We start from the raw sequence: 25,809 nt of genomic DNA, 5'->3' as shown, positions 1-25,809 counted from the left end.
ACTTGGGGCAGTTTTGCTTCCAGTGACCAGTCCCTTTGCAGTAGAAGCACTTAGTCTCAGGCTTAGGACCAGACTTGGGCTTCTTCACTTGAGCAGAAACTTGCTTGCCGTTCTTCTTGAAGTTCCCCTTCTTCCCTTTGCCCTTTTCTTGAAACTAGTGGTTTCGTCAACCATCAACACTTGATGTTTTTCTTGATTTCTACCTTCGTCGATTTCAGCATCACGAAAAGCTTGGGAATTGTTTATGTTATCCCTTGCATATTATAGTTCATCATGAAGTTCTACTAACTTGGTGACGGTGACTAGAGAATTATGTCAATCACTATCTTATCTGGAAGATTAACTCCCATTTGATTCAAGCGATTGTAGTACCCAGACAATCTGAGCATATCTCACTGCTTGAGCGATTCTCCTCCATCTTTTAGCTATAGAACTTGTTAGAGACTTCATATCTCTCAACTCGGGTATTTGCTTGAAATATTAACTTCAACTCCTGGAACATCTCATATGGTCCATGACGTTCAAAACATCTTTGAAGTCCCGATTCTAAGCCGTTAAGCATGGTGCACTAAACTATCAAGTAGTCATCATATTGAGCTAGCCAAACATTCATAACGTCTGCATTTGCTCCTGCAATAGGTCTGTCACCTAGCGGTGCATCAAGGACATAATTCTTCTGTGCAGCAATGAGGATAAACCTCAGATCACGAATCCAATCCGCATCATTGCTACTAACATCTTTCAACTTAGTTTTCTCTAGGAACATATATAAAATATAGGGAAGCAACAATGCGAGCTATTGATCTACAACATAGATATGCTAATACTACCAGGACTAAGTTCATGATAAATTAAAGTTCAATTAATCATATTACTTAAGAACTCCCACTTAGATAGACATCCCTCTATTCTTCTAAGTGATCACGTGATCCATATCAACTAAATCATGTCCGATCATCACGTGAGATGAAGTAGTTTCAATGGTGAACATCACTATGTTTATCATATCTACTATATGATTCACGCTCGACCTTTCGGTCTCCGTGTTCCGAGGCCATATCTGTATATGCTTGGCTCATCAAGTATGACCTGAGTATTCCGCATGTGCAACCGTTTTGCACCCGTTGTATTTGAACGTAGAGCCTATCACACCCGATCATCACGTGGTGTCTCAGCACGAAGAACTTTCGCAACGGTGCATACTCAGGGAGAACACTTCTTGATAATTAGTGAGAGATCATCTTAAAATGCTACCGTCAATCAAAGCAAGATAAGATGCATAAAAGATAAACATCACATGCAATCAATATAAGTGATATGATATGGCCATCATCATCTTGTGCTTGCGATCTCCATCTTCGAAGCACCGTCATGATCACCATCGTCACCGGCGCGACACCTTGATCTCCATCGTAGCATCGTTGTCGTCTCGCCAATCTTATGCTTCTATGACTATCGCTACCGCTTAGTGATAAAGTAAAGCATTACATGGCGATTGCATTGCATACAATAAAGCGACAACCATATGGCTCCTGCCAATTGCCGATAACTCGGTTACAAAACATGATCATATCATACAATAAAATTTAGCATCATGTCTTGACCATATCACATCACAACATGCCCTGCAAAAACAAGTTAGACGTCCTCTACTTTGTTGTTGCAAGTTTTACGTGGCTGCTACGGGCTTAGCAAGAACCGTTCTTACCTACGCATCAAAACCACAACGATAGTTTGTCAAGTTGGTGTTGTTTTAACCTTCGCAAGGACCGGGCGTAGCCACACTTGGTTCAACTAAAGTTGGAGAAACTGACACCCGCCAGCCACCTGTGTGCAAAGCACGTCGGTAGAACCAATCTCGCGTAAGCGTACGCGTAATGTCGGTCCGGGCCGCTTCATCCAACAATAACGCCGAACCAAAGTATGACATGCCAGTAAGCAGTATGACTTATATCGCCCACAACTCACTTGTGTTCTACTCGTGCACAACATCAACGCATAAAACCTAGGCTCGGATGCCACTGTAGGGGAACGTAGTAATTTCAAAAAAAATCCTACGCACACGCAAGATCATGGTGATGCATAGCAACGAGAGGGGAGAGTGTTGTCTACGTACCCTCGTAGACCGACAGCGGAAGCATTATGATAACGCGGTTGATGTAGTCGTACGTCTTCACGGCCCGACCGATCAAGCACCGAAACTACGGCACCTCCGAGTTTTAGCACACGTTCAGCTCGATGACGATCCCCGGACTCCGATCCAGCAAAGTGTCAGGGAAGAGTTCCGTCAGCATGACGGCGTGGTGACGATCTTGATGTTCTACCGTCGTAGGGCCTCGCCTAAGCACCGCTACAATATTATCGAGGAGTATGGTGGAGGGGGGGCACCTCACACGGCTAAGAAAACGATCACGAAGATCAACGTGTGTGTCTAGAGGTGCCCCCCTTCCCCCGTATATAAAGGAGCAAGGGGGTGCGGCCGGCCCTAGGAGGAGGCGCGCCGGAGGAGTCCTACTCCTACCGGGAGTAGGACTCCCCCCTTTCCCTAGTTGGATTAGGAGTTGGGGGGAAGGAGGAGAGGGGGGAAAGGAAAGGGGGGGGGGCGCCGCCCCCTTCCTTGTCCAATTCGGACTTGGGGGGGAGGGGCGCGCGGCAGCCCCTAGGCCTCCTCTCCTCTTCCTCCACTAGGCCCATTAAGGCCCATTAGGTTACCGGGGGGTTCCGGTAACCTCCCGGTACTTCGGTAAAATGCTGATTTCACCCGAAACACTTCCGATGTCCAAACATAGGCTTCCAATATATCAATCTTCATGTATCGACCATTTCGAGGCTCCTCGTCATGTCCGTGATCACATCCGGGACTCCGAACAAACTTCGGTACATCAAAATATATAAACTCATAATGAAATTGTCATTGTAACGTTAAGCGTGCGGACCCTACGGGTTCAAGAACAATGTAGACATGAGCGAGACACGTCTCCGGTCAATAACCAATAGCGGAACCTGGATGCTCATATTGGCTCCTACATATTCTACGAAGATCTTTATCGGTCAGACCGCATAACAACATACTTTGTTCCCTTTGTCATCGGTATGTTACTTGCCCGAGATTCGATCGTCGGTATCTCAATACCTAGTTCAATCTCGTTACCGGCAAGTCTATTTACTCGTTTCGTAATACATCATCTCGCAACTAACTCATTAGTTGCAATGCTTGTGAGGCTTATGTGATGTGCATGACCGAGAGGGCCCAGAGATACCTCTTCGACAATCGGAGTGACAAATCCTAATCTCGAAATACGCCAACCCAATATGTACCTTTGGAGACACCTGTAGAGATCCTTTATAATCACCCAGTTACGTTGTGACGTTTGATAGCACACAAAGTGTTCCTCCGGCAAACGGGAGTTGCATAATCTCATAGTCATAGGAACATGTATAAGTCATTAAGAAAGCAATAGCAACATACTAAATGATTGGGTGCTAAGCTAATGCAATGGGTCATGTCAATCACATCATTCTCCTAATGATGTGATCCCGTTAATCAAATGAAAACACATGTCTATGGTTAGGAAACATAACCATCTTCGATTAACGAGCTAGTCAAGTAGAGGCACACTAGTGACGTTTAGTTTGTCTATGTATTCACACAAGTATTATGTTTCCGGTTAATACAATTCTAGCATGAATAATAAACATTTATCATGAAATAAGGAAATAAATAATAACTTTATTATTGCCTCTAGGGCATATTTCCTTCACCAAGCAACCGATATCCTTGACCTTTGCCTTGAGGATATGGGGTGTCTTAACCCCCGCACTTCCTCATGCAATCCAATTTTGCGGGGGTGTCTTAACCCCTTGCTCTTCTGCATGTGGAATACCATCCACGCATATGACATCAGTATCCGCATCAAGGTGCTCAACCAGAAGTTGGATGACAACTGCAAGAGGGGCGGCCGTTTCGATTTCATCAAGCTAGAAGCTTACCCGGGCCGGAATACGGCTCGACCTCATGGTATGGACCTCAAGGCACATCCTTTGCTCGAGTGATCATAGGTGGTTGTGGAGAAGATTGAATATGACACAAGAGTGCTTGTCGAGATGCTCATAAAGGATGGAAGCTAACATGAGTGATAACAACATGGTGTTCACCGTCGTTGTTGGAGGTACTAGCAAGACCACCGTTAGTAAGAAGGTTTTCATTGATGAAGCAGTCCAAGGCAAGTTGACCAAGAACATATGGTTAGGTATCACACAGGAGTACAACGAGGTTTAGTTATTGAAGATGGCAATCACTCCAACTGAGCGAAACATGCCAAGACTTGATAGCGGGTATAAAGATGAAGCCTCACTTGTCCCTACTCTTGCTAGTTTCACCAAATACAGGAAGTTATTTCTTGTGTTAGATGGCATGTGGGGTAACGTCAAATGGAACAACCTGTTGAAAGCTCCCTTTAGCCACGGCACCACAAGTAGCCGAGTTCTTATCACTACAAGACATGATGTCGTTGCTTGAACCATGAAAGGCATGGAGTATTATAACAAGCGGCGGAGATATGTATAAGTAAGGGGGTGGTTGCCTGTGGCTTGAACCCTGAAAGCCATGGAGTCATACAACAAGTGGCGGAGATATGTACAAGTAATGGGGCGATCGCCCCCCCTCCCCCCTCCCCCTTATGTTACGTCTATGATAGAAAAATTAGAGCCCTTTGCCCCCTCAAACAATAACATTTTACATATTTCCCCCTGGAGATCATTTGGCTAGCTAGCACGGTGTGTGCCACCATGTTGACAAATTATATTTGTGAATAAAAAAGATGGAACTAGCCCATGCTAATGTGTTATTTTTCTTCATTAACTATATATTTCAACTCCTTGCAGGTACTCACAACAGGAAAACATGATCTTGGGATTGAGATTCCAAAGGATATTGGCTTGACAATTCTAGAAATATGTGATCGTTTGCCACTAGCTGTAAAAGTGATGGGACGACTCCAATGCTAGAGGGAGAAAGAACAACGTGATTGGCAAAAGGTTCATAATGATTGTATATGGTTAGCATCCCAAATGTCATACTCCATCCGTATCGGTGCATTAGGCACATTATAAAAATCAAATAATCCCAAAATGCTTAGGCGCGGTACATTAACTCGCACCCCGTTTCTTGTTTCTTGACATGAATAAAGGAATCAACTAATAAGAGATGTGGGACGTGTATGCTTTCAATGACTTGAGACTACCTTGCATGGCTTGCAGCGGTCGGTTCATTGCATGCAATTCTAATCATTACCAAATAAACATTAAGTTCTCTTATTTTTCCTCCACCTTGGTCGCAGTGCACAACCTAAGATGACTATAATGCACCGCTAAGGAGGGAGTAAGAGCTAAATTATGCAGTATGTCTTAGGCCCTTCCCAGTGCTCCACCGTGGACAGGTGCTAAGCATGCCACATAAGCGGAAAAATGACATGGCACATCATTTAAAGAAGGGAGAGAGCACTTTGGTGACCCCAGAAAGAACCAATGCCAAGCGCGAGAACCTAGGCAAACCACTTAAATGAAACAATTTGACCAATGCATGAAAGACTTTAGGTGTTAACTTATTAAATAAAGTGTGCTTAGCAACAACAAGTTAAGCACCTATGCATTGGGGAGTTGAGTTGCTAAGGTATTTAATGCACTTAGCACCTCATCTAAGCACCATTGCATTGGGAGAGGTCTTAGCGAAGAGGGGTTGCCCTCTTGTTTGAGGCCATATTTTTTTTGCACTTCTTTGTATTCCTAAAAAGCAAGTGTTAGTATATGTATATGGGGCCAAACCAACCTGAAGCTAGCTAACCTAGCTATCCAAAACTGATTCAAACTAGGACTTCTAGTACTTGACGCTCACGTTGGCATGCAAGCCACGTCTCCAACTCTAATACATAGTTTGGATTAATCTCTAACAGTCTCATTGTGATCTGGGTCACGCGCCTTCAATTGCACCGTATTTAGTTGCATCTCTACTTTTCTGCAACGTATCTGTACCGATGTACTCCTATTGTCAAAAAATATCTTATATTTTAATACGGATGGAGTATCTATAATGCAATCAATGGTAAATTTGGGTGTGTGGCGAGCAGATTTGGATGTCTTCCTTGGCCACGTTCGACGGTGGCCTAGAGCGTGTCCTTGACCTTGTAGGTTCGCTGAAGACTTTGATCTTGTCTTCAGAGGTACGCGGCTACTACAGAGTAAAACCATCAGGTGATGGTGTTTTTGTTCATGGGATGATGGTCAGCCGCCTCATTTTTCTCCAGTGTTTACTTCAGCGATGGTGGAGCATGACATCAGATGGCCACAATGGCAAACACAAAAGTCACCGTGGATGTTTAGTTGGAAAGGCCGTCCAGTTTTTACTCATCTTTATATGTTTTCCTACATCTTAATATAGGACGCTCGCCACACGGTGTATTTTTCTAAAGTATCAAGTTAAATTCCGAAATAAGGTAAACAAATGATTCTAGTTCCATTCCTGGTATTGCAACTAACATGCCAACTATGTTCATTTGAACTATGTGGAGAGTCAAGATTTAGCAAACTAGTCTTAGCTAATTTCGGCTCTTTTATGACCGAGCTATAAAAGGTTTTTACAATTACCTTATTTCTTTTCAAGTGAGTGTCGAGTCGAGCTCAACTGGATCATCCGCCTCGAAGACAAATATCAAATCTCTACTATTAAAGGTGTATGTGTATGTAGTCGTTTGCACACATTCATTAATATGAAAATAATTTGTAAACCAAGCACCGAATCAATTTGGAAACCAAGCCATTACTACAATTATTTTATCTAGACAATTAATTACTTGTGCAATTAATTAGGTCCATTTAAATAAGGATTTTTTAGTCAAATCAATTTAAAAATTGAGCCATTAATGAAATTAATTGATTAGGAAGGCAATTAATAAGGCAGGCAATTAATAAAGCATGCATATAATTTGAGCCATTAATGAAATTAATTGATTAGGAAGGCAGTTAATCGCGCCGAATAAATTCAAAATCACTCGCGGCCGAGGACGGTCAGCAAGCTCTCGGTGAAGTTGGTGACTGCCAGCAAGCTCTCGGTGAAGTTGGTGACTGCCAGCAAGCCCTCAGCAACATGGCCGACCAGCGTTTGCCAACATGGACAACGGTCACCAAGCGCTTGCGGCATGGGCGACCAAGCATTCACAAATATGGATGACGACCATGCTATGCAGGACGTCTACATGCTGACGGTTGCCGAAACATTCGTAGGGGAGGGAGGTCGATGGTCACGTGCTCGAGGACGACCAAGCGCTGATAATTGAGGGCTTGATACGATATATGATAGCACATGAGTGTGGGTAATATGAAAAATGAAGTCATGGCAACCGAGACGGTTTGGTAAACCGACCACAAGTTCCTTAGGCAAGTCTCAAATGAAAGAGGTTTTCTTATTATTGTCTCGGTACTGCAAATTATTTTCATTCGATCAATGATTCCTGTCTAGTTCCTTACAAAATGGACATTTCCATGGAGACGCAAATATTATCCTTTCAGTGGCTCCATAAACTTTTCTCGCCTACATGACTCTTGGTGGTGGTGGTGGCCGTTCAGAAGACGGCGGCTCCGGCACTTCCGACGGCGGTGGAGGACTATGATGGTCGCATTTTATGGTACATTCACAATGAAGTTTTTTAACAATCCCTTTACGTGAGCAGTAGCCGCCGGTGAAGTGCTCGTGGTGGCACACCTCCACGCATTTCCTGTTGTTGCATGAGCCACGATAAAGATGGCTTGGGGAGTGGCATATCCGGGGACGTGGATGAACCGCCTCCGCACCTGCACCACAGAATTACATTCTTGTTTTCAGCACAAGAATGGATGGATCTTTTTAACTAGCAACAGGATGGGCATGTTGTGTGGCGTTGGTATTTAAACTTACTGTGGATCATGATGAGCAAGCCCAGGGCCAGCGCAGCAAACAACTGTGCTCTGTTGAACCCCATGGCCAACACGAACACGATTAGGCTTCGCTTTGCTTTGCTTGTGATGGGATAGGATCGATGTGAACTCATCCGCCTGCTATTTATAGAGGTTCCTTCGAGCTTGCACTGAATGCGTGAGATGGATATCGATGTGGGAATCCAAATGGTGGGTATACAGGCATTAGTACTATACTATATAGTGTATAAATGCAAGTGCATCAGTACACACATACTGTAAACGTGTGATATCCAAATGTTGGATACGGGTATTTCTATCTCGTTCCCTTTCTCATTTCCCCCTGGTGAAGAGCGTCTAATAAATGAGCGCTCCTTTTTCGCAGAAAAGAACAATGAGCGCTCCTTCGGAGCCTCCGAAGGGTCACTTGAAGCCCTCGCATCTGCCGCCACGTGTCATGCTCAGGGTGTTTTCTTCGGATTTTTTTTATTTTTCTGCACGCATTTTTGACTTTTAGATGATTTTTTTTCGGTTTTACGGCTTTTTGGTTTTCCCGCCTTTTTTAGGTTTTGGACCATAAAAAAATTGACACGAAAAACACGTATTCTTTTTTTTTTCGGGAGAGGCAAGAATTTACTTCTCGTGGAGGCTTGGATTCGTTTCCGTGAGAGGCACGGCCGTGCCTCTCACAATTTTTTTCTAATACAAAAGACACGGATTTGATTTCACGAGAGGCACGGCCGTGCCTCTTGAAAAGGAACAAAACGTATTTTTTTTCCGCGAGAGGCACAACAGTACCCCTTGCAAAAGGGGAAAACACATTTTTCTTTCTTTTTTTTTGTACCATAACAGGTATGGATTTACTTTTTGTAGAGACACGAATTTGCTTGAGCAAGAGGCACGGCCGTGCCTCTAGGAATGGGGGAAAGACATGGTTTCTTTTTTTTCCTTTCGCGAGAGGCACATACTTACTTCTCGTTGAGGCACGGATTTTTTTTCCTATCACAAAATACACGGATTTACTTCTTGTGGAGTTATTGATTTGCTTCCGTGAGGGGCATGGTCGTGCCTCTCGGAAAAGGAAAAATGTATTTCCAATTCGGGTTTTTTCTACCCATTTTTCATGAACAAAAGTTCGTCCAAACCAATCAACATGAGATCTAATTTTGAAGATCCCGACGCGAGAAATCCAACAGTGAAACGGTTCAAGATTTGGACGCACGGTTTAAGAGATAAACATTTTGAATAAGCAAATCTAAAAGAAAGCCTCCAAGGTTGCGGCAAGTGGCGCAGTGCGACACTTGTGACAACCTAGGGAGGTGAGGGTGACCTTTGCAAAGAGTGATTTTTAACTAGTGATTTCGGCTTAATGCCATGGTATCTAATGCATACTCAATATTTCTTGCAGAAAACTTTTATTATATATGCTCCGGTATGCGTTTATATGGTGTATGTCACTTCGACAGTCTATTTGCGTACAACCCAGCGGAAAACAAAGAAGAAACCGATTTGGTTGCTACCTGGGCTAACAATGCTAATTGGGCTGCTACCATGCTACAGTGTGCTACACTTCTACGGGGTTGTGTCTTAACCAGTGAAATCAATAATTGAGAAGTACTCTTTGTAAAGATTATTTTCACCTCCTCGGATTGCGACAAGTGATAATGTATGTGTGTCATTTGTCGCAATCTAGGAGTCTTCTTTTTTCGTAGGTTTGCTTATTTCAAACGTTTTATCTCCTAAACCGTGTATCCAAATCTCGAACTGTTTTCATCGTTGGATTCCTTGCGTCGAGATGTTCAAAATTAGATCCTATGTTGATAGGTTTTGACGGAAAAAAAATCACACGAAAAAAACCAGACGAAAAAACAGACCAGGAGCACGGTTTTTTACCTTTTCGAAAGAGGCACGAATGTGCCTCTTGCGAAAGCACAATCATGCCTCTGACGCGAGAAAAACCGTGTCTCTCATAGAAGGAAAAAAACAGAAATCATCCTTTTTCCGTTTCCGAGAGACACGACCGTGTCTCTTGCGTGAGCAAAATCATGCCTCTCGCAGAAAGGAAAAAACATAAAATGCGTTTTTTTTCGTTTCTAAGAGGCGCGGCCATGCCTCTCGCGAAAGCACAACCGTGGCTCTCGTGGAAGCAAAATCGTGTCTCTCGTAGAAGAAAAAAAACAGAAAACGTGTTATTTTTTCCGTTTCCGAGAGGCACAGCCGTGCCTCTCACGAAAGCAAAATCGTGCCTCTCACGGAAGAAAAAAACAAATTTTCTTTTCATTTCCGAGAGGCAAAGCAAAATCGTGCCTCTCGCGGAAGCAAAAAAACGCATTTTTTCGTGCAAATTTTTTTGTCCAAAAGCAAAGAAAGACCGGTGAAAACCCGTAAAGTTGAAAAATAAGAGGAAAAAACTAGATAAAAAGCCGAAAACACGTGCGGAAAATAAAAAAAATTCCAAAGAGAGCGCCCATAGCGTGACACGTGGCGGCGGCCAAGAGCCCGACAAGTGATGCACTCTCAGCCCACCCGCAAGTGATCGTTGCGATGCTCCTGAAGGAGCGCTCGTCAACTAGTAGTTCCCCTTAACCGGTTTTGTAGTTTGCGTCAAATGAAACTGGCCCTAGAGTTTGGGGTTGAAATATGATTTTCTTTCATTGTAGTTTCTTTTCTCTTTTTGCAACTAACATGCTAACTATGTTCAATTGAACTATATTGAGGTGAATAATTTTAACATGGTCCCTCTTATCTTTTTTTTTAGAATTCTTACCTCCTCTTTTGACTGAGCTATAAAACGTATTCATAATTACATTATTTCTTTTCAAGTCGGTGTCAAGTCGAGCTCAATGCTCAATCGCCTTGAAGACAAATATTGGGTCACTTTAATTTGCCGTGGTTATGTATATTTGATATTTTTCTCTAATAATAAAGCACGGATTAACTTTGTCAGGTTCGTCGTCACAATACACTTTTTTCCATGATTTTACGCTTTTAATTCGAATTTAAAACATATATACGAGGTGGTACTAATTCGGGGAATCAATTCGTGTGCATAATCATCGCGCCGCCGCCTGCTGTCGTTTCGCTCGGGAACGAGCCACTGGCTCGCCAGCCGCCCCGTGCTTCGTGCGCATGGGCCTGCCCCAGGCGCCCTGGCCCAGCTGTATCCGCGTGAACACCCAGATCCACAGCCGTTTGGCCCATTGGCCCAATGTGAGCACTGCCCGTTAATCCTTGCCTAATGCACATTTTGCTATCCCTCGCATGCTCCCTGTGTAGGCCAGTTCTGCAGAATTCGGCCCGACTATGTTTCTTCTCTGTCCGCTGCAATTTATGCCGGTGTTTGTGAAAAGGGAGAAGGTTCTGGTTAATAGATAGTCCCACATCGTCTTCCTGTACTCAATCTCACCAGTTTAAATATGTTCACGAGTTGACGGCAACAAGCAGCATTGAAAGAGTTGGTCAAAGAAGGAATCAATGGGCCTCACCCTTTCAGGAGGGAGCAACTAGTATAGAATCTGAGCTTCATGTGAAAGAATAGAAAAGTAAAATCTGGGCCATTGGATGGGAGATGAATGGCACAGATTATGGTGGAGGGGACTGCTCCCACTTAAGTGTACATTTCACGAATCACCCCCTAGAAATGGATAGATATAAAACATCACTTTTATAGTAACAACCTCATGCCTCTCATTTATTTCCAAATCGGCAGAATGTTGATGAGAACTCTTTCAAGCATGTCAATATTTGATTATATGTGAAAATTAAGTCATCCCCTTGACGCACAACTAAATGTATATGTCAAACTGGATTATCCAAAACAGAACTACTATTTTATATGAATTATGCAACATAAAATTGAAGTTAACATTAAGCTTATCTCGCAATACACACCCACATCTGAATAGGCTGGTGAAAATGTTTGTGAGCAAGGTATTCCATTTCTGGGTCGACTTTGATCCACATACATGCAATGAAGTGATCCATAACATGACATGATTATTTTTATTACATGACCAGCAAAACTGAATATTAAGTACTAAAATGATCAACCGCTCAGCGAGCATTTGCTATCTTGATTGTACATGACATAATATTGTTCAGTTGACGTTTGCCTCCGGTTCAAATGCTTGTCGCTCGTCAAGCTTCATTTGCAGGGAGAGATAACACCAAACGAATATGATTCAGTTCAGCACAAGTCTGTGTTGGTGTACATTCAACAAAGGAATTAAAATTATCTCACACGCAAATGAGTTTCGCCCTTGCAGTTGTACACTTCTTCTGTCCATATGTACTCGAGATGCTTCTGGTGTCAGAGCATCACCCATCTACAAATACATGGACAATTTTATAGTTTACATCACAAGGCGAGAAACTGGAAATAATTGTGTTCTTTCATGGACTAAAAGTCTGTAAGGTACACTCAGAGCTTACATATAAAAAAGACTGGTGGGCACACTCAGAGTGTACACAAGCATAAAAAATACAGATTTATAACACAACTTAGCCTGCAAATAGTCGTAGAAAAGAACTGAGATGAAAAATTATTTCCGGTGACAGAGAAACCTACCTTTGAGGCTTTGACCATGATTCAGCTTCAAAGTGTAGCATTGATGCTGCTCTTTGCTCCCTTAATTCACCATGCTTTTCATTCGACTTGGATTCCAGTATGCAAGGCGAAAGACTTCAACGAGCACCACTACTAGAGAGAAGAATGTAAAAGAACAATGCTGCACTCATTTAGTATTCATGTGTCCTGTGTATAGAATGGCATTTACAGCAGAATACTAGCAATGAGCAATTAAAACAGAATACTACAAAAATACAAACATTTCAGGACTGGATTGGGGCCAAAATTTGGCATGAGACCAAAACTTGGGACTTGATTGGTTGAACACCAAGCGTGAGCCCCTCTCTACAATTTTCCAAATATTGGCAACTTTTGATAGTGCCGAAATTGGCATAGATCTTAGTCTCAAACATTCATGCCATTTTAAGACTAGGGCCACAACTTGATTCAGCATGTAAAGAAAGCAGCTATGCAAAGCAGAAATGAAGCAAATATTTTCTAATTCAACTTTGGAAATATGTTGCGATGCATATTATTTGCTATTTTCAGGAATGCGCAAGAATCCCAGGACCAAGTGAAATAACTTCTCAGGCCATACCTGTCGTGCTCCCCCCTTATATGTATTCAACCAAATTTCTGAATCTTTGGTTCAAAATTAGCTGAATCTCCTGTTTGTGGACAAGAAGCTTTATAGCCATCAACTGAAACAAAAAAAAATTAGGAGATCTCCCCTTATCACATTACACTAACTAATCATGCGTCTTGTATGCACTAAATAAGTGAAGGGTTCACTCTCCCCACTATACCAGTGAAACACCTTGCGATGCACTACTTTATAACAGAAATAACACACCCTTAGCATGTCTGAGAATCGATGTAACCAAAGCATCAACAGATTAACGATCTACAAGCTAAAACATGGCATCAATTTGACTTCAGGTTCAGATTTAATTAGTTCTCGTATTAATCTAGGAACTTTGTACATAGCACGAGTCATCCAAAGCACTCACATGCCCATATATAACCATAATATTGCATGTAATGGCCGTCACTGCGTAATCCCATTGTTATTTCAGTGATTTCGGACGGTACACATTGGTGCCCTGTGTACAATTGCTCTGATTTAATGTCTTCATAAGTCGCCTCATTAAGGCCCAACCTTCCTGTAGATCCCTCAACTACCCTAGCAGATCTTTGACGAATGTACACACAAAAATCTAGGTGAGAGAGGAGGAAGTGGGAGCATCGGAGTATACCTTGATCATGGGCGTGAGAAGCGAAGGAGGAGCCCACCACCGGCTTGCCGCCGGCGGTCTAGGATCTTGAGAGGGGGCAGAGGCACGGATCACGCCGACAAGCCGCTCCAAGGGCCTGAGAGGGGAAGGGGGTGAGTAACCCACCATCTGCTTGCCTTAGGCGAGCTACTGTAGTTGCCGGAGATGGGGAGGATGCGGATCTCGGCCGCCGCTACTGTCCACAAGCGGGAGGGAGATGGGCGAGGGGGAGGGTGACTCGTGGTCGCGTTTGGAGGAGGATGTCGGGAGAAAATTAACAAGAATAGAGGGTCCTTTTTGCTAACTGTGCGCAAAGATCCCACCACCAAAATCTGTACCATCCATCTCAATGCTGACGGCTCAGATCATTTTTTCTATTTTTTCACCTGAAGCTCATCTTCTATTCTAGTCATTCCCCGTCCCCACTGGGTCCCACATCACCGCCTAGGCCTACCCTCATCCCTTAGTTTTTTACCCACACGCAATCCTCCGATTCATGCGCCGCGTGGTTCCAAGCTTGCTGCACGTCTGGTTGGTGTGAATTAGCAGGCCCATACTACACTAGCCTTCTTTTCCTTCAAAATACAAAAGCTCAGGTTTTATGCACTGGTACTAAATGTTTTAACCACCGAATAAAATACCGAAGCACCGAATTAAAATGGGATTGGTTGCAAATCATCCACAAGATTAGACCAAGATAGTCCATCGAACGCAATGCATTGGGTATTATGGCCCTTGTGAAACTGTAGTACATACATGCTGAATGTCAAAACGTTTAGTACAAACTATACTTTGCTTGCTCTTGAGAAGATAAAACTGACATAAAACTGATTATTATTCCGCCATAATTAAAATTTAGACTCCCAAGTCCCTAGAAATTACCATGCCCGTGGCGGATAACGGCGAGCCGACTACGACAAGGGTTGCAGCAGTGGTCGTTGGTGTCGGCGAGCTGGCTGCAGCGACAAGGCGCGTGAGGATAAATGTGAAACGACAAGTGTATGAAGTGGATAGTGATTAACAGCTACAAGGAGAGTGATCAGAATGCGGACATGTTTTTTTGTTTTTTTCTTCCTACATCCGGATGGCGCCTAGCACTGGCCAAAGAGATATCATTGTGGTGTCAACTATAATTAAAATGGATTTACAGGCTGTGCATAACAGTATATTTGTAGCGCCCTTGGGATTATTATGCACTAGCATATTAAATTACTCCCAACCTAATAATAAATAACGGATAGAGGAAGTAGTAATAACAGTAAGTATGATGACGTGTGCGGTACCTACAACCAAAGTGTTGATGAAAATACAACTCCCACAAAATCATATACACGTCAGTATTTTCTACCATTGCAACCATGGACCTAGCTATTTGCTGCTATTACATTTTGATCAATTCTCTCAAATACTAGATTCGTCGAAGATTAAAAGGCCTTTGATCCAATTCTCTGGAACCAAGGCACTGTGCAGCTTTTGACAGAATTTTTATCCCGTTGCATCGCACGGGTCATTTTCTGTCAGGCAGAGTCTCAAATTAAAGAGGTTTTTCTTATTATCGTTTCGACACTTCAAATTATTTTCATGCGATCAATCATGCATGTTTATTCCTTACAAATTGAACATTTCCATGGAGACAGGAAAATGATCCTTTAAGTCAGTAGTTCATGCCTCCAGAGATTTTTCTGGCCGGCATGACATTTGGTGGTGGTGGCACTTTGGACGGCGGCGGTGGCGGCACTTCCGACGGCGGTGGAGGACTATGCTTGCTGCTGCATCTCATGGTACATTGACAGTGAAGTTCTTTAACAACCCCTCTACGTGTGCAGTAGCCGCCGGTGAAGTGCTCGTGGTGGCACGTCTCCGTGCATTTCCTGTTGTTGCATGAGCCACTATAAAGATGGCTAGGGGAATGGCATATCCGGGCACGGGGATTAACCGCCTCCACACCTGCAGCACAGAATTAGATTTTTGTTTCTAGCACAAGACTGGATGGATCTTTTTAACAGGATGGGCATGTTGTGTGGTGCTGGTCTCTGAACTTACTGTGGATCATGATGAGCAAGCCCAGGGCGAAGGCACCAAACAACTGTGCTCTGTTGAACCCCATGGCCAACACGAACACGATTAGGCTTCGCGTTGCTTTGTTTTCGATGTGATGGTATGGGATCGATGTGAACTCGTCAGCCTGCTATTTATGGATGTTCCTTCGAGCTTGCATTGAGTGTCTGAGATGGGTATCGATGTGGGAATCCAAATGTTGGATATATGGGCATTAGTACTGCGAATATATCTTTATAAATGCAAGTGCAACCAGTAGTGCATTAGTACACACATCTATACCAATATAAAAAGACCCAAAGGGACAGATCTAAACCATCTCAACCGTCAAATCATGTTATCTAACGGTTTAAATCCCTTCAATGGTGAGCACCAAACACGTTTAACGCTCTAATTACCCACCACTGCCATTGGTTATAAACACATTTTGACTCAACGCTATCCCATGAAATATGACATGTAATTAATATCCTACCATTCCCGTGAAAAAGTAATTGATATACTACTAAATACCAACGTGCAACAGATATATCTTACCTAATATAACGTGCAACTAATATCCTATCTAATATAAACGTGCATTGCACGTACATTATTACTAGTACTGTAAATGTGTGATATCCAGATGTTGGATACTGTAAATGTGCAGCTCATGTTCTTGCCAAATCAGCAGAGTACAACTACTTCCCTGGTGTATTGAAGTTTCCGTCATTTTTTTTCTATTTTTACTGCAACTAGCAGGTGTTATGCATTTTCATTGACTACTACACATGATCACACAAGGGGTAAGGTGGGCAGCCGATTCCGGAAGTTGATCACAGGGGCAGCAAGACGATATGGGGCGAATTCCGAGAAAGCAGCCTATCAACTACTACCTTCATTCCAAAATATAAGACATTCTGGTAGACTAAACCGGAGATAGTAGTAATAGTCAGAGTCTGCTGTTATGTGTGACTATTGTACTGGACTAGTGGTTGGGGCGTGCCATTGGCACGCCTCCTGAGCGTTTATGTGCGCATTTATCTAGCTTACGCACGTTCGCGGGTCTAGGTTGATCATTGATGACAAAGAGAGTTCCAAAGCAGCGACAGATTGAGGTGAAATAGATAGATAAACGAATTAGATTATGGAATCAGTTCTGAATACTGTAACTTTGTAACCATGTTTGCAATTAAATTTTCAGACAAATGTGATGATGACCATATAATCAGACACCATACTTGTTTCTCTGCGTCACACTCATAAATCTCACTATGCAGTACTCTATCTGTCAATCCAAAATAGGTTTATGGGTCGTCAGGTTTATATTCAGAGAAGAACACCCAATAAGAGATGTTATTTGCAAAATAAAGATTATTTACCACTAGATGCATGATGGGTTTTGCACCATCCATTCATATTACGTAATCAAGCCTTGATTTGATTTATAACCAAGCTAGGACCCTAAATGACAGCACCTAAAATCGGCCTAGTGATCTGTTGAGACAGTTATTTTGGGACGGAGGCTACAACTCATGGGCTAGTGATCTGTTGTAGTCACTATAAATACAAGTCATCCTAGTTTGTAAGCTTCATAGAAAGTCCAACGAAATGCAGGTGATCCTATGAGATCCAGAACAACATCGTTTGGTGAGACTGATGCATCAATTGCACAGTAGTGTATCTACCACAGATAAATGGGTGTCTAACAACATGATATTTTCTTTTTTATCAGCAGTTTGCAGTCTTGTTCACCAAGACCTGCCATAGCGTGAGTAATTTCAGTTGATTCAGCTTGTTGTTCTAAGCAGTGAATATAAAAGTATGCTGACTGACGGTTGATTTACCTGCAGGAGCTTGTAGGCATGAAAGAGGGGCTCGCTTCTAAAATACAGCACCTAAAAATCGGTGTGTACTCTTTCTGTCAAACCCCATATCTACATTCTGGCTCTGTGTGTCCTAAAAAATTTCAAGCTGACATTGTGGTATTTGCTTCAAGGACATAAAGGAAATCAGGTCTGCTCTTTAGGAAGAGAGGGCAAGTTCAGTAACAGAGCAAGCTGGGCAGGCACAAGAGCATGTACTCAAGACTGACGATGCACAGATGGAGAAATAAACTATAGTGCAAGCATGAAATATGTGATACCTGGTTAGAACCAAATCTGTGCTCATGGATGTTCGACTTAGTACAATGGAACACACAGAAAAGTTTGTGAATACATACTATATATGACTTGCAAATCACACTTGCTGGACACATAGCGGTATATCAGTATCAGCAAACTGAAGTGAATTCACCAAGTTTATACATTGCCTTCACATCATTACTCAAATAACTCCTACAGTACATAGTCTCGCAATATACATCATTCTATTTTGCCGAATATTTCATTTCAATTGGAAGGAAAAATTGATTGAGAATTTGATCTGAAATAAATAGCAATCAACTATGGTGCTCAAGCAGTAGTCATCTTAAAATCCCAAAAATAAAAGAACTCATTAAGCAATCTGACCACGCCCTCACTGAGCGGGGGACTTGCACCTGCAGTCTGCAGAGGAGAAGAGATCAAACAATCCATATGGGCATACCATCGAGTAGATGGTGCGCGGAAAATGTTGTTGGATTCGAGGTTCTTTTAAGCTTAGAATTATTCGAATCACAATTGACTGTAGTATTTGGACTCTATCAGTATCAATTGCTTGTGATAGGTGTCTGATATACATGACCAGTTGCTAGCTGCCCTTTCAACTCTCAGTTTCAACACACGATAATTCTTCCTAAGTCCCTTGCAGTTTGGTGTCCCATATTCTAGACCGTGCTACCTCTGTTTTGGTAAGAACTTGTGCATCCGCATATTGTTCCATTGCAATCAGTCGCACATCTTAGGAACAACATGTCATGGATCTTATTTCCATTATCATCTCAATTCTTCATCACTCCAGAATGAGCGTGAGTAGATTCAGTGAGTATGGATCTTATAAGTGGTAAAGAAGACTCCATCTGTAAAATAATACAAGACTTTTTAGATCACTACTTTAATGATCTAAAAGATCTTCTATATTACCTCACACAGGGAGTATGAGTTTGCCAAGCACCTAGAAGAGATCATAGATAACCATAGGAAACTATTATGGGTTTCCAGTTTCTTCGAAAGTGGGAAACTTCAGGACACAGTTCCTGAGGAATTCCATAACTATTTAACCATACTTTATCTACAGGCGAAACAGGAATCTATGTGTTTTCTAAATCAATCAGTCAATGACAAGCTGCTTAGGGCACCTAGATGCCTAACATTGAAGACTATGACAACTCAGAATAGCTATGACCAGAACGAAGATGATCTGGAAGCATTATGTAATCCAATAAGAAACTTCCTTCAAGCGGAAAGTATTGTTATTGGAAATAAGGAATGTTCAGCCATCATCTCTGACCGTAAGTACAGGTCTGCAGTTTGTATTTGAATTGTCATGATATTTGAAGCAGCAGAGCACTTTTCAATCAATTACAAGAGGCATTCGCTTCTCTGATCTTCATCCCACCAATGCATTGTACGACTCTCCACCCCCTTTTCCTCCCTCATGAAATCCTAATTTCCCGCAATGAAATTCGATTTCGAGTTCTATTCGATACTGGTAGGAGAAGAACCCGACTAGGCATTCTTAAAAAAAGAGGGGAAGTTTCAGCTCCACTGTCTATTATGTGGTTAAGGAGGCTGATGGATGCACCCCAAGTGAAACTACTTTACATGACCACCCAGTTCCACTAAGATTGATTAAACAGTGGGGAAATGCTATGGGTATGCCTAGTTCCTTCTTGACACCTGTCCTCATGATGAGTAGGAATGTACTTCTGCACACATGTTATTCCTACCTTTTTGTTATCTATCTAATGCTTGACTGGTGAGTTGGTGAATCCTTGACTGTTTGTAAGATATTGTATACCCTGAATCAAACTGGTGCTGCTGTTTTACTAAAAGTTATTATCCCTATGCGAAGGGCACATGCTCTACTGGCTAAATCTAAAGTAAGGCTTTTCTGTACATTCTCTTGCCTGTTTTTAGCTCCAGTCGTCAATCTTTTTTGCAACACTCACCCTCTGCTGTTACCTCATTATTTTCATGATTCCTTATTCTGTGATACTGTTCTTCAAACTGAACTTATAGAAGCTCAAACCAGTTCCGAAAGAGAACCTTGAAATTTCTTCACTGAATGAGTTGGGTCCGTTCCGTCGAAGAACTTGAATCACACGCCTGCACAACTCTTCTATTTCATGGGTAAAGTATTGCATGAACGCGCAACCTGCATGAACGCGCAATTGACAATCAGTGTCATACTTCTGATTGTATTGAAAATGAACATTGTAATAGTAAAGTATTGCTCGCCTCCTGCCATGAGGAAACATGGTTCTACAAACGACTTTTAATTCTTGCTCTTGTGGCATCATCAAACTCTTTCTTAACAATGCAGCCCAAATGTAGAAAACTCATTGAATAAATCCACAAAGAAAGATATACCAGACATTCCCTTTCTGAAAAAGACAACAAAGATTCATCTATGGAACTAAGGTTAGAACATCAGTTTCCACAGCTGAAATACCAAGTTAGTTTCAGAGAAACAACACAGTTTAATATTAATAATATATCATGTAATTACTCATCCGTGTTTTCCGTAACAAATACAATATCCTGCTAGAACAACTACCCTGGAAATTGCGGTTGAATTGGAAAGCCTTGTACGTGCTCAATATCACCATGCATTCAGAACATGACACCAACCAAATTGTCTGACCATGGAGAGTTCAAGCAGTAATGAATTATCATTGGGTGAAAAAAGTTCTAAAAAATGTGCGTAAACTGAAGAAGCATATATCATCTTGGGGAGCCTTTCCTATGCTTGGCATTCTATTAGTGCAGTAGATGGTCCCACCCGGCACAAAGGTGCGTGACCTTCCACACACACACACACACACACACACACACACACGCACACGCACACACACACACCAGAGAAGGAATCAAGAAATACCCAAGGCAACAAATGGATATCAAAGAGAAAAACCAGAAGAAGGCGAGAAGAAACCTTGTGCGTCGCTTCATCTTGTAGCCGTTCCTGGGGGCGGTGACCATGAAAATGTAGCAGGGGGGCGGGGCTTCCAGGGAGAGTGGGATGGCTACATTTAAAAATAGAGAAGATGTACCAGTACTTTGTTCTAAGTAAAAGGTATTCAGGCTTGAAAATTAGCCCTGATTTGAAGTGCCTTTTCATGTCAGATGTTACTCTGATTAAATAATCACCATGCATAGTAAGCATTTCGCAATTTCTTCACTAATAATGGGTGCAATATAAGAAGCAATATACTCCAAGGCACATACAGTTTGATGCAAGATGCATGGCTGAGAGCCTGAGACAGATGGATTAGAAAAAGATTGGAATTAATGGATGCAGGTACTACACAGTTTTACATGCTGACAATTATGCACAATGTAATGAATTGTCAACAAACATCGAGAGGTCTTCTGGTGTTACTAATTTTCAATGAGGTCATCCACGTTTTCAACGGCATAAACATTCATTGGGATCTACTAAAGAAATCCATGACACATACTGAACCCCAGTATTCACCCCAAAAGCATGACTTGGACAATTGGACATGGATAGTAACAACATGACCCAGATTCATACATACCCACACTCAACTCTGACATTCCAAATAACTACATGGAAAAGGAAACGACCCCCCAAATTAAGAGACAGCTTCACTGAAGCAACGCTAGCTGTGACGTAATCTATAAGGTGTCGAGGGGGCTAGTGATTGATGCACACCTATTTAACTCACCTAGCATTTTGATAAGTTCACCCAAGAAATCATTGAGCAGGACGCGCTTATGCTTCTGCCTCTTGGATTTGTGGATTCTCCTCGGTGCTTTCTTCTTGCACTTGTCATCGGTGACATGCCTGCGAATTGAAAGCTACTACATCAGCTACAATGGAACACAGGCACGGCTCTCTTGCACAGTAGGTACAGTACACATTATGTTCATGCTAACAACATCTGCTATTGAGATGCTTAAATCACAGTTCATGTTTCTATTTTCTAAATTAAAATAGACATCGGTACAACAGAAAATAAACACACAAATAGGTAGCCAAATTACCTCACAAAGCTATTAGCAAGGTAGTAGCAAAATCCTGAGCTCCATCCAGTTCTTGCTTCGTTTCCACTACGGCAAGCACTCCCTGCCGCTGAAATTGCTGATGAATATGACAGTGAAAAATAGGGGAATTGACCCAAGAAAGTATCCAGACTGTGTGATATTCATTGGGAGGCGGCTGACTAACTAACTGTTGATGGAGTGGAAGAAGACCGGTGGCTTTCAAGCAGTGGTGCAGCCTGCTGTTGAGAAAGCCTGTTGATGGAGTGGAAGAGGACGGCGGTCCGGCCCTGCTACACCACCTCTTCTCTCTCTCCCTCTCATCTTCTCACCCCTCTCTCCTCCCCAGACGCCCCCACACTCTCCTCCTCCTCCCCCGTCTCATCCACCCCTCCTCGTCCCGGATCCTGCCGGATCCGAGGCTTGTGGGCGCGGAGGCGAGCTTCTCCGGCGCCATCCACATGATTACCATTGTTCCTCACGATTAACACACCGTCACAATAACTGCAATAGAAGAGCAGGCGTTATTGCTCACAAAGTATCAAAACAGATCGCGCTTCCTCAGTGCATGTTCTTAACTACTACAGAAGAGCAGTTGGCAAGAATGGGATGATCGTGAGATCGGAAACTGCGGGGAGTAGTAGTTCCACATACAAAATCACGCAGACTCATCCAGTTAAACTGATGAGATTGTGTCATTACAATGTGATAAAGATAGCTCCAATTGTGCTACAGAATTCATGGTATAAAACGTCTAGCAAATTACTTTCAAAATAAGAAGAGCAAAGAGAAAGCACAATTTCAGAATATTAGGAGGCTTCAGTGTTTAAATTCTTAGGACAATTTGAGTAATAGCTTTACTATTTGATTCAATTTCCACTCATGTATCGAGATAAAAATAATAAGCATAACAAGAAAACTACAAGCTCGGACAAATCATCAGTTCATGACATTAGAAGTAAACTGAGACAAACTAAAAGCTCAGATAATATTCAGTGTTACATTCTACCCTAAACAGCGAGAAAGAGTTCGTCGGGACATTAGGATGTACACCCACAATTGCATAGAACTCAAATTCTGTAGCCTCCTAAATTACTTCATACAAACTTATTAGCTACCAGAACCAATGCGTAGTCCCAGTATCCTTAATCCAGTAGTTGCATCATTGACATTGGGCAAAAAACACAACCCATCGCGACCTTCCGCGTGATTTAGGACAGAAGAAATATTGGTTGGAATGCAACGACATTGATGGGATAAGGCACCTCATATGCTTCACTCCATTGTCCTGAGAATTTAAACACTAAAACCTCCTAAATACTGTTTTACATAACTTTCGATTGTCTGAAAGTGACATAATATGTAGTGTGAAATAAATATGTAAGAGCCACCAACCAGCCTGAGTATTTGATATGAAAATTGTCCCTCTCCTCTGCACCTGTAGTTTGACAATTAAACCATCAGCAGCAAAAATCAAACAATCCCTGCTCGATTTTGAAATTATTCAAGCCAAAACATGAACTGCAAAGAAAAATCAAAGAATACTGGACTGTGCTAAACAAGCAGGCTAGCCATGCTCCACCTTCACTTGATCCTGAAATTAGCATGGGAGTGTGGATCCTAATAAAATACTTTGACAACAGATATTCCCTGAATTTGTGTGAATATCCAACAACGGTAAATGTTTACTAACCAACAGAAATAGAAATTGAGACTCACCTCACACCCCAGGGAAGAACAGCAGAGGTATGCACTTGACAAGGAGGGCGATGGTCCTTCTGCAGATGACGACGCCTCCTTCCTCTCGCCCACGGCCTCCCGCGGCAGAGGAGGTGTCAATGACTGCAGCGGGCAGTGGCTTCTTCAGGAGGAGAGCTCGCGGTGTCGCCCACCTTCTAGCCTGGGGCGCGGCAGAGGAGAAGCGGTGGATAAGAAGAGCGGACGGATGGTCTGATCAAATATATGCAGAAAAGATGAAAGATGTGGTCTGATCAATCACCTGTTCCGGTGTCTTTTTTTCCTCAACTTGAAAAAAAGACCATGTGATTTTGATTGACCTGACCATCATAAACTAAATACCTCCACTAATCCAATCTTTAGAGCAGAAGGGCACCCTGCTCAATCCAATCTGCTACAGCAGTAAGGAACATAATGAGTTTTAACTCTTACTGGATTCAAGATATCTAACATATATCAACTGTCTTAGATACTTGCCAAGATGATGAATTCCACTTACACAAATTCAGTGATGCAGTATTTGGTCATTAAGAAACAAGTCACTTATTTTATTTAAAAATATATAAAAACATATATGAACACACAAAAAACACCTGTTATTATGTTATGACAACTAACATTAAATATCAAGGAGTCTAAGAGGATTCTGTTAGCGTTCTGCATATCGATGGGGGATTCAGGGTCAGCCAATTAAGAGCAAAACTGAAAAATAGAAACTAATACAACAATTCGTTCTCTTTGATATTCTCACATGTTGATCAACGTCTGAGACAGTTAGACCGTTCGCCATACTCAATCCTTCCTATCAGTTTGCCTTGGCCTAACTCACATCCTATGTCTCCCCTGGTTGAAGCCATTCCTTCTCTGTAATCACAGAACATTGCAGCTGATCAATATAATCAAGAAAGAAGTGTTGCCCTCAAATCCTCAATATGGTGAAATGTACATGTTTTGTGAGTATTGTTTTTTTTTTTGAATAATTTTGAACAAACATTGTTAACAGTATTGCAAATGGAAGCAGGTTCATTTCATAAGAAAAAAGATGTAAACTCCTTTGAGGCACAAATATACTAAAACACAGAAATCTCATACATATATCCATGTAGGGAAAAAACGTAGCAACAACAGATTTAGAAGGGTGCAGGGGAATAGATAGGGTTGATCTGCATGGTCAGAATTAGAGGATGAATTATAGAAATATGAGATCTGACCAGCCAAATATTCTGGACCTGATGAGTCCTTCAAACGGATATTGTCCTCCCTGATAAGTCACAACCATATGCACACTTTAAAATGAAATAGATTAGAAATCTAGATGGGGAACAAAAAAAAGCTTCAGATATGTGCATTCATGGAGAAAGAAGTTGCACTTTGAAGGAGGAGCTCACCTGAACCTGGTGCTCTACCGTCGTTGAGGGCACGGCAGCCCCCGGTGCACTCACTAGATGGCGTGCTGAATTTGGAGAGGAGAGGAAGCGCTGGCTGCTGAACCCGCGGCCAGCAACGCAGCTGCCCTCTCGAGCGTGCGGCCAACACCAGAGGAGGCGGGGGCGGACGCATCTTCGATCTGCACCTCTAGTCGTCGTGCACCAACCATTGCCGAAGCCCCAACCATAGACAAGAGAAACAGACGGCGGCAGCAGTGAGCGCCGGATCTATTCGAGGATGCTACTTCTGCCATGGTCGCGGCGTCTCTGATCTCCTCCCGGTGGCTCCCCGATCCCCGATCTGGCGACGCTGAGAGAAAGGAGGAGACGCGGCGGCGGCGGCGGCTTCGTTGGCGTGCAGAACGAGAGAAGGTCGCGTGCGTGGGGAGAATGCGAGACGAGTTTTTTTTTCCTCTATCGCTAGCTTTTCTGCCCAATACGCCTGGGCCTGCGTAGGCCCTTCGCCATCCACTTTTTTGTCGTACACATGTGATGACATGGACACCGTGAGGGTGCGCCCTTTGCGCCACTGTTATTGGGTTGTATATTTCAATTAGGAAATTAATGTAAAGGGAGTGTGAGTCCGGTTAGAAAAAACAAAAACTAGCAGTAGGATTGGGGATTTCTACCAAAGAGTTTTTTTTTTCGAGAATCTTCTACCAAAGAGC

At 42.5% G+C, this 25,809-nt stretch overlaps 2 protein-coding genes and 2 long non-coding RNA genes across 15 annotated transcripts; all 4 read right to left on the bottom strand.

Moving 5' to 3' along the window:
• Positions 1 to 7,438: 7,438 nt before the first annotated feature.
• On the bottom strand, positions 7,439 to 8,046 carry LOC119273003 (defensin-like protein). The gene is made up of 2 exons (XM_037554324.1): positions 7,949 to 8,046; positions 7,439 to 7,845 (listed from the first exon to the last, which is right to left on the bottom strand). Exons 1-2 carry the CDS (start codon positions 8,010 to 8,012, stop codon positions 7,586 to 7,588), a joined length of 324 nt encoding a protein of 107 aa, XP_037410221.1. The 5' UTR covers positions 8,013 to 8,046; the 3' UTR covers positions 7,439 to 7,585.
• Positions 8,047 to 11,843: 3,797 nt separating this feature from the next.
• Positions 11,844 to 14,045, bottom strand: LOC119273002. Of its 2 annotated transcripts, none has more exons than XR_005134806.1 (4): positions 13,771 to 14,045; positions 13,113 to 13,215; positions 12,515 to 12,646; positions 11,844 to 12,272 (listed from the first exon to the last, which is right to left on the bottom strand). It is a non-coding gene; the product is annotated as an uncharacterized LOC119273002 (long non-coding RNA). The 2 variants fall into 2 exon arrangements; XR_005134807.1 differs by having other exon boundaries at positions 12,515 to 12,643.
• Positions 14,046 to 15,355: 1,310 nt separating this feature from the next.
• LOC119273000 (defensin-like protein) lies at positions 15,356 to 16,897 on the bottom strand. Its single transcript, XM_037554323.1, has 2 exons — positions 15,832 to 16,897; positions 15,356 to 15,735 (listed from the first exon to the last, which is right to left on the bottom strand). Exons 1-2 carry the CDS (start codon positions 15,893 to 15,895, stop codon positions 15,443 to 15,445), a joined length of 357 nt encoding a protein of 118 aa, XP_037410220.1. The 5' UTR covers positions 15,896 to 16,897; the 3' UTR covers positions 15,356 to 15,442.
• A 1,212-nt stretch (positions 16,898 to 18,109) lies between these two features.
• LOC119270252 lies at positions 18,110 to 25,521 on the bottom strand. 11 transcript variants are annotated; one of them, XR_005134009.1, is made up of 11 exons: positions 25,103 to 25,521; positions 24,926 to 24,975; positions 24,466 to 24,578; positions 23,977 to 24,105; positions 23,697 to 23,877; positions 23,373 to 23,571; positions 23,243 to 23,265; positions 21,981 to 22,481; positions 20,905 to 21,780; positions 20,016 to 20,124; positions 18,110 to 18,826 (listed from the first exon to the last, which is right to left on the bottom strand). It is a non-coding gene; the product is annotated as an uncharacterized LOC119270252 (long non-coding RNA). The 11 variants fall into 11 exon arrangements; XR_005134011.1 differs by having other exon boundaries at positions 18,110 to 20,124; positions 20,905 to 20,995; positions 21,662 to 21,780; XR_005134014.1 differs by lacking the exons at positions 18,110 to 18,826; positions 20,016 to 20,124 and adding an exon at positions 20,208 to 20,377 and having other exon boundaries at positions 20,905 to 20,995; positions 21,662 to 21,780.
• Positions 25,522 to 25,809: the final 288 nt, after the last annotated feature.

Source organism: Triticum dicoccoides, chromosome 3A (assembly GCF_002162155.2).
Source record: "Triticum dicoccoides isolate Atlit2015 ecotype Zavitan chromosome 3A, WEW_v2.0, whole genome shotgun sequence".
Taxonomy (NCBI): domain Eukaryota; kingdom Viridiplantae; phylum Streptophyta; class Magnoliopsida; order Poales; family Poaceae; genus Triticum; species Triticum dicoccoides.
The sequence above is the reverse complement of the archived record's forward strand: the minus strand, read 5'-3'. Positions and strand labels throughout refer to the sequence as shown.

What these genes read in the sequence shown, in the direction of transcription:
- LOC119273003 (XM_037554324.1), bottom strand. Translation starts at nt 8,012, where the DNA reads ATGGGGTTCAACAGAGCACAGTTGTTTGCTGCGCTGGCCCTGGGCTTG. An exon ending in CTTGCTCATCATGATCCACA is followed by an intron (nt 7,846 to 7,948) that starts GTAAGTTTAAAT and finishes TCTGTGGTGCAG; the next exon opens with GTGCGGAGGCGGTTCATCCA.
- LOC119273000 (XM_037554323.1), bottom strand. Translation starts at nt 15,895, where the DNA reads ATGGGGTTCAACAGAGCACAGTTGTTTGGTGCCTTCGCCCTGGGCTTG. An exon ending in CTTGCTCATCATGATCCACA is followed by an intron (nt 15,736 to 15,831) that starts GTAAGTTCAGAG and finishes TCTGTGCTGCAG; the next exon opens with GTGTGGAGGCGGTTAATCCC.